Genomic DNA, 9,166 nt, shown 5'->3' with positions numbered 1-9,166 from the left:
TACACTAGATTATATTTTATAATTGAATTTTTTAACTCATTGTATACATTATGCTTTTTAACTATTAATTAACTCAATTCGTGATTGAATTTTTAACTCATTAAATTTTTTTATATTTTTTAATTACTAATTGACTTCATTATTTTTTTTTTATTTAAATTTTTTACAACAGAATTTCCTTCCCGAAATACATGGCTCACAGAAGATGATCTAAATCCCTTTAATAAATCATATGCTGCTGGAGCTAAATGTCCAAAACTAGATGGTGATTGACCAGGAACTTTTATTGCGGAGATCGCATTTCTAGAATAATGACTCTGGTGATTAACAGTAATTTGAGTATTTCTCTTATTTTATCGGAGGGGGACCCATTAATACTGGTAGGTGACCAATAATCGGATCATGGGTTTGTGTGCTTAGGAATAAATATACTATTTTTTAAATTGGCTTCAAAATTAAACAGCTTACCAGTTCCTTTTATTATGGATTAAGGTTTCAATCCAGTGGGGTTGACCAATTTTTATAATTGACAAATCATTTCAAACATCAATTCGTCCGTAAGTGATTTGATCATGTCTCTATCTTTCATTTTTACTTTATTTTTTTATTTTAAAATTAATATAATTATATTAAATTCATAAAATTAAAAATATATTTTTTTAAATTCAATTTACCATAATAATAAATAAATAAAAAATGTATGATACAGTGAATGCGTGCTCTTGTACACGTAACCTGGAAAATCTTTTGGAGCCAATTCAAAGTTTCAATATGTCAACGAAACAAACCAAACCCAAAGCAAATCCAACACCTCCAAAGTTTACTCTCTCTGTAAATGTGACTGACTGTCTATTCTTAGAAAACTCTCTCTCTGTCCTCTTGCAACGCATGGTTGTCCTCTTCCTCTCTTGATGTGGTGATCTTATCCCCAGTCTTTCTAGAGAAGGATTTTCATTTCTACCACAGATCTACCACCGCGCATGAGTTCGTGGGCATGTCTATACTGATTGCTTAGTTTCTTCTTCTTCACTCATTATTGCATAACATGGAGGTTGAATATCACGAGGTGGGTCTTTCTTTTCTTTTTTTTCTTTCCTGTCTATTGATGTGCAATTTTATTTTATTTTTGTGTGGCTTTTTTTGGGTATTTTTTTTCCTTTTTGACGATGATCGTGCTTAATTGGTTGAATGACATTAGGAGTATATAAGGAATTCCAGAGGAGTTCAGCTCTTTACTTGCAGATGGTTGCCTTTCTCTTCTCCAAAGGCTCTTGTTTTCCTTTGCCATGGTCTCTCTCTCTCTCTCTCTCTCTCTCTCTCACATATAAGTATGCATGTTCTCTTCTTTTTGTTTATAAAGTAGAAGTTAATGGGCATTGCAGGTTATGGCATGGAATGCAGTGATTTCATGAGAGGTAAAAAATGTCTTCTGGGTTTTTTCATTTTCTCATCATTCTCCATTTCCTTTTCCTTTTCTCTTTGTAGTTTTCCCAATTTTTGTTGCATGCCAATATCTGAGTCCAATGTTTAAATTACTCGGGATAATTTCAATCTGGTGCGCACAAGCTCTTCAATCAAATCACTTGTTTGAAAACAATTTCACTGTTAATTGTTCCATAAAAAATTCCCACTTAATTTTAAAATCCATAATCTGGCTTTTTGATGCCCTTGATTGGAAATAAGAAGTATCAGGGCCTAACCCTTGTTATTTTGTTTTGTTTTTTTAAGAAGGGTATCCGCTCTAGGTCATTAACCTCAACATGTAATATTCGTTTTACAAATATAAAGTAGGAAAATTTTATACAAATAAAAAAAATTTACAAACTTTTTATATAAATTGATATAGCATGGAATGATATAATTTTAAAATATAAAATGAGACTTAACTTATTAATATTTTAAAAGACACATCAATTTGTGAGAAATTTATTTATATAACGTAATTATTTGACAAAGTTGAGTGGCCCCAACTAGTCTCGTTTTCCATCCCATGTATGTATGGAGTAATAGGCCTTGGAATGGCCCCAAAGGTCAAGTGCTTTTATTAAAATTTGTGACTTGAATGGTTGTTGACTTGTTTATTATCAACTTTCCAATCTTTCAAAGTTTCGTCTGACTACTACCAGTCACTAAAATAATTTATTTCCGAACAGGCCTAAATCAGTTGATGATTATCTTCATTGAATCCAAGTAATCAGACAGTGCAATAGAAAATAAAAAGTAATGCTAAATATTATTAAAAAAAATTCAAAAAAATAATTATGAAAATTTTGTGATTTTTAAATTACACTTAAAATAAAATATCATATACTAATCAAGATAATTTAAAGATCATAAATATTTCACGATCATTTTCATGATTCTTAATTTTTTTTCAAAATAAAAACCCTACTCTTTTTGCAGTATGCCCATACAACCTTTACTTGTCCACACTCTCCGCCTTGACCTCACATATAACCAACCAAGCCAATAAAGAGACCATGCCCATTCATCTTATATTTTGCCTTTCTTTATTCATTCAGATGCATTGGTTGGTGTGAGCCTCTTCATTATGAGTCATGGGCAGTAAAGATCCATCATCTTTTGTAGGAATGACAACGGGGCAGGGCCGGGGATCACCCTCCCTGTCCCTGATCTCCGATTGTAAAAATCTTCTCAGCCCCGGCCCCGGCCTCAATCCCCGACGGGGAACCTACTACCCTCCCCATCCCCGCCCCCTACCGGGGATCGGGTTTCCCCGACCCTGAAAATTCCCCGCCCCAAATCTGTTTCAACACCCCCCATCATCAACAACAACAACAACATAATCATCATCATCGGCAACGTCAACTGAATCATCAACACCAACATCAACATATCAACAAAAATATCAACAGATTATAAACAAAAAATAAAAAAATGGACAGATTAACAAACAGATTAAAAATGGACACAAACAGATCTGAGATCTGTGTCACAGAGAGAGAGAGAGAGAGTGGACGAGAGAAAGAGAGAGATCTGCCTCACAAACAGATCTGAGATCTGCCTCCGACGTCGACGCTTTCCCCTGTACACGATCGGACTGCTTCCCTCCGACGTCGACTGCCTCCGGCGCCGATTGTCCCTTCGTTATCGCCTCCGGCGCCGACTGTCCCTTCGATCTACTGAAAGAGAGAGAGGGAAGATAGAATAGAGAGAGACGAAGTGGAGAGAGAGGGGGTCGGGGCCAGAGAAAACGATAGAGTTAAGAGAGAGAGTAGAGTCATAAAGGTATTAAAGAGTGAGATCACAGATATATTATATATATATATATATGCATATAATTAAGGGGTTTATTATATATATACATATAAAGGGTATAAATGTAATTTTATTTTGGGGATACTCGGGGATAGGGCTGGGGCCGGGCCGGGGCTTGAACACTGATCACCGTCCCCGGCCCGAAACAGATCGGGAATTGATTTTCAAATACCGTCTTCTCCCCGTCGGGGGTATTTTTCGGGAAAAAATCGCATAAATCGAGATCGGGATCGGGGATCCCCGCCGGGTTGGTTTTAAATTGCCATCCCTAATCTTTTGTTTATTTTTTTTTTCTCTTTATTCCAACTTTTTCTATTTCTTTCTCTTTTCTTGTAAATTTATTATAGGGTAAATTACATATACCTCTCTCGAGATTTATTTAAATTACAGATATTACTTGAAGTTTTAAAAATTACAAATACCTTCATGAGGTTTATGTTTTTATAACAAATTGTCCCATGAAATTTATATTTTCATAGCAATTTACCTTATAATTTGTTATGCAAATAGTACCTTCAAGGGAATATCTATAATTTCTCAAACCTCAGAAAGCATCTATAATTTTGTTAAACCTCGAGGGATATATGTAATTTTCCCTTTATTATATTAATAGGTCTGAACTCTATTATTATATTGGTAATAAATAAAACCAAGCTAAAATTTATTGGAAATCAAAAAATTCCTAATTATTGTACATTCATTAATTATCTTTTTTATTTATGAATGCCTTAAAACATGAGTAGGTACTCTGTACTAGAACTTTGATTATTTTTGCTTCCAATTTAAAACTACTTTGCATCATGGACTAGAGTGCTCTGTCATGGCTTTCGAAAAAAATTCATTGGATTTGTCATTTGTTGTTAGGACTTCAAACAAATCGTGTCATGACAAGTAGTGTGGAATCGTGTTGTACTGAAGCCGAATAGTTATGCACTTGGTTATAGACTTCTAGTTGAGAACTAATAAATATCAAAGCTATTTTTCTTGTGAAGTTAATATGAAGTAGAGCTATTTTATTTTAAATTTTTGTTGCATCTCCTGATTAATCAAATTATAACCACGGTCAAAAAAATGAACACGAAAACACAACTAAACTTAAATTAACATTCAATATATCCTGAGGTTTATTTTGGTAGAAATAGTTTTTGTCGGATTCAAAAATTTAAGGGGTTGTTTGGGGTGTCCTAAATAAGTGTACTTTTTATTTTTTTGGACTAAAAAATTGAGAAAAAAAATATAAATGTTTGAGTTAACTTTTTATGAAAAAATGTGTATTAAAAAGTTATATAAATAAGTGTATAGGGGAATAAAGTAATGAATAGGCTGTATGGCGGGCAGCTTAAAGGGGCAGCGCGGCGGAGGACTTTGGAATAGATTGATTCTCTATTTTTCGGGCATAAATTGGTCGGTTTAGTTCGACCCATGGGGGCCCACCACGGGTCTCGTTTTACTAATTGGAACCGTTCAATGTGTAGAACTCGTCGAGTACTATATGTTTGTAAAAAATCACGTTGATTGGATATCGATAGCTATCTGATCATATAAGTTTTTTTGTTAACTATTAACTATAACACCATCCATTTTTATACAAAACTGATTTTATCATGTATTTAGCGATATCCGATGGACGTAATTTTTTACAAGCATATAGTACTAGATGAGTTCTACATATTTAACAGTTCAGATTATCAAAACGGAACTCATGGTGAGCCCCCATAAGCCCAACTCTACTATCTAATTTAATAAATATTTTACTCTTTTTTTTCCTGGTCACTGACGTGCCCATCATGTCATTACCTTGTCAATTGTATTTTTTTTTATTTGTATAAATATGTGAAAAATATTTTTTTTAATAAATAATAATAATTTTTTAATTTTTTTAATAATTTTTTGACTTCTTAAATTTTTTAAGAATTTCCAAACCAGCCTAGGGAATGTCTTGCCTAGTGACACATTGGTTACAAGGTTTTAGCATCCTTCATTTTATGAAAATCTAGGTGGGATTCAGTGACTGACACAACAATTAATTGTTTGCCAACCAAAACAACCGAGTTGACCTGTATTAAAATTCTTCTTTTCAAAAAAATTTAACAAGGTACTGAGGGATGTTATTTAGATCTTAAGCCATCAATGAAGGCTTATTTTAGGGAGATAGTAAAAAGTAATTTTTTAGTTTTTAATTAAATTTTTGATTTTTTTAGATAAATAATTGAAAAGTTAGTAAAAAGTTATTTTTAATTTTTTTTATTAATATTTATTTATAATGTTAAATCATAATAAAATGATTAAATTATCTCCATTCAATTTAAAATATTTACAATTTCATTCTTATAATACATTTTGACTTATAAGGAGTAGAATTGTAATTTTACTAATAGCTAAAAATCAACTTTTCAAATGAAAAAAAAAATAAAAAAAAAGTCAACTTTAACTTTTATTACAAACTTAAAAAACAGCGCTGCTTGAGGGCCCTAAATTTCGGGGCTCGAATGCCCCGAAATTCCACTTTTGGTAAAAAAAAAAAAAAAAAAAAAGGAAAAAGAAAGAAAAAAAGAAAACAGTTTCCAAAAATGGAAATTAGGGGCATTAGGGACAAATTTTTTAAGGCCACCAATCATTTTCCCTTAAAAAAATGAAGTTTCAAAACACCTCAAAATACGTTACCTAGCATAACATAATTACAAATCTCGATGTGACCTAACATAATATAATTACAAATCTCAATGCTGTTAGGATGTGGGACCAGGCTAGCGAGCTATGGGTACGCTGTGATTGGGATGGACTATGAGGGGCACGGGCGATCCATGGGCGCCCGTTGTTACATCAAGAAGTTCAACAATATCGTCAATGACTGTAGCAACTTTTTCAAATCTGTTTGTGGTAAGTGACTTCCACTCTCACCTCGCCCTTGCGCTAGGCACTTATTTGAAAGGAAAATGTTTGGTAGCTTAAATATTTATGATTTAAATGGTTTAAATTTGTCAAAATGACGTCGTTTTACACTCAAAATCTGTCAAAACGACGTCGTTTTGACAGATTTGAACTATTTGAGCCACAAAAATTTGAACTACCTAGCATTGTCGTATTTGAAATGACTTAAATAAATTTAATATTTATTTTTTTTTAAAGAGATATACAAAAAAATAATAATAATAATAAAATAAATTATTTTATAGTAATCAAACTTAATTTAATTATGACAATAAAAGATTTTAATAACTTCAGTTGGTGATAATACCATAAATTCAAGATTGAATCTCACTGTTGTCTGATTTGGAATTGCCATCAGTGAGGGAGCTACTTTCCGTTTTATGTCCCATCACATTTGCACCAAAAAAATAAAAATCTGATAGCAAACTTGTTTAGGATTTCAAAAGACTTAAATAAGTGTATTTTTTATCTTTTTATAAAAAAATGTGTAGAAAAATAAACAAGTGATGTGATGAAAAAAAATTAAAAGGATAAAAAAATAGATTATTTTGATATTGTCAAACTTGACCTTAGTATTATGAGAAAAAATAAAAATCTGATAGCAAACTTGCTTAGTATTATGAGCAAATTGCTCGAGTACTACTTTGTGGTTTGGATAGTTGGTCTTGAGCAATGGGCAATGCCCCTGGTAAAAGAGGTGCTTGAGCCCGCTCATGGTCCCGGGTCCTAGCCCCGGGCGCTAGTGTTTTGTTGGAAATAATACAACCCTCACTACAACAAATAAAAATTTTAGAAATCAATGTTTTGATCTTTAAAAATGAAAATTTTGTTGTAAAAGATATTTAGAGACTAATTTCTATCGTCATGAGAATAGTCGCTAAAAGGTCATTTTGAAAAATCTAAAATAAGACTTTTAGCGATAATTTTGAAAATGTTACTAATAAGTAGACTTTTAGAGACAAAATAATTTGGTCTCAAAATGATTTACTTTTTAAATAAAAAGTTTGGTCCTAAAGGGATAATAGTGCATCACTAATGTTTAATTTTTGTTGCTAAAAATAAAATAACGGCACTTTTCACAACAAAAATATTTAGTCCCTAAAAAATAATTTTGTTCTCAAATTTTAATCTCTAAAATCTTAATTTTTTGTAGTGTCTCTAAAGTTGTTTTGATGGATATCAGCACAGGAAGAATACAGGGATAAGAAAAGGTTCTTGTATGGCGAATCGATGGGAGGAGCAGTCGCTCTACTAATACACAAGAAGGACCCGAATGTCTGGCACGGTGCTGTGCTCGTTGCACCCATGTGTAAGGTATGGAAATACATTACTTCATGATGCGCAAAGGAGTTATTTATTTTCATGTATTTTTCTGGTTGGGAATGTGGGATGTAGCACAATAAATAGCATTGAACAAGTAATTTAATGTTGGTTGGTGTTTGTCAATGCTAGATATCAGAGAAGGTGAAACCACACCCGGTGGTTGTGAACATACTGACAAAAGTAGAAGAGATCATACCTAAATGGAAGATAGTCCCCACAAAGGACGTCATTGATTCAGCCTTCAAGGACCCTGTCAAGCGAGAAGAGGTGAGGCTTACAAGTCAATTGTTAATTAGGTAAAGTAATATTCAATGGCATTGATGATCTCTCTACATCTCAATAAATATGGTTCAGGTTCGTAACAACAAGTTGATATACCAAGAGAAGCCAAGGTTGAAAACAGCGCTGGAAATGCTCAGAACTAGCGTGAGCCTTGAGGACAGTTTAGACAAGGTTGTTATTTTCTCCACTTTCCGATCATTCTATTTCCCAGTATTATTAGGCTCACTTTCTACCACAATATGCACACAGGACAAGTAGGCTGCAAATGAACCGAGTTATTTGCGAGATCAAACCCATATTTTAGGCTCATTTAATAAACAAGTCAAACTCGAGCTAGAATAAGCTCATTTCATTTATTATCTATTTAGCAATAGGATGAAAATAGTTCCAAAAAAAAAGAGCAATAGGATAAATATATTATTTATGTATTAAATAATATAAAATGTATTTTATATGGATAGAATGATAATGAGTTGACCAGCTTAATTATCGAGTTCAACTTTTTCTTTATGATTGAGATTTGAGACGAGATGGACTACTTTTTGAGCCAATCTGGCGATTGACTTTTGAGCTTGATAAACAAGTGTGCCAAGCTCAAGCCTTACAAAGCTCAACTTGACTTATTTGTAGCTCTAAGTACTTTAAGCTCAAGCCTTACAAAGCTCAACTTGACTTATTTGTAGCTCTAAATACTTTATTATCGTTTAGTTTGTACTTTGTGAAGGTTTTTTTTTTTTTTTCCTCTCTAGGTGACGCTACCATTCTTCGTGTTGCACGGTGAGGCGGATACAGTGACAGATCCAGAAGTGAGCAAGGCATTGTATGAACAAGCCAGCAGCAAGGACAAGACCATAAAACTGTACCCGGGAATGTGGCATGCTTTGACATCAGGCGAGTCAGACAGCAACATTGAGATTGTCTTCTCCGACATCATTGCTTGGCTTGACAAGCGATGCGTGGATGGCAACGGTCTTTCTATGCAACCAATGAACCATTCGGATCACCCTGCTATTGAAGAATTTACGCCCATCATATCACCACCATCGACAGGAGATCGACAGAAGCCCCAGCGAACACGGTTGCCGGCCAACTACTTTTGTGGGTGGGCGGGGCGTCGAATGCACCACCATCACCACCACTCTTCGATGTAACAATGGCTTTTTCTTCATTTTCTTTTCAGTGTGTCAAAGTGAATTGCAAAAGGGAAATTAAAACAAAAATTAAGTTTCTATTGATAAACTTAGGTGAAGATGTTGAGTTGATCTAATTGCAATGGTAAGGTGTCTGGGAAGTTATTGGGTGTATTATACAACTAAATCATGGACTTATTTTAAAGTGTTTTTATTTTTTA

At 33.4% G+C, this 9,166-nt stretch overlaps 1 protein-coding gene across 1 annotated transcript; it reads left to right on the top strand.

The window, feature by feature from the left end:
- Positions 1 to 749: 749 nt before the first annotated feature.
- On the top strand, positions 750 to 9,166 carry LOC114283523 (alpha/beta-Hydrolases superfamily protein). Its single transcript, XM_028226376.2, has 8 exons — positions 750 to 1,066; positions 1,199 to 1,289; positions 1,383 to 1,415; positions 6,013 to 6,159; positions 7,394 to 7,524; positions 7,663 to 7,800; positions 7,888 to 7,986; positions 8,565 to 9,166. Exons 1-8 carry the CDS (start codon positions 1,046 to 1,048, stop codon positions 8,964 to 8,966), a joined length of 1,062 nt encoding a protein of 353 aa, XP_028082177.2. The 5' UTR covers positions 750 to 1,045; the 3' UTR covers positions 8,967 to 9,166.

The sequence above is a fragment of the Camellia sinensis genome, chromosome 14, assembly GCF_055761805.1.
Source record: "Camellia sinensis isolate YWXY chromosome 14, ASM5576180v1, whole genome shotgun sequence".
NCBI lineage: Eukaryota > Viridiplantae > Streptophyta > Magnoliopsida > Ericales > Theaceae > Camellia > Camellia sinensis.
The sequence above is the reverse complement of the archived record's forward strand: the minus strand, read 5'-3'. Positions and strand labels throughout refer to the sequence as shown.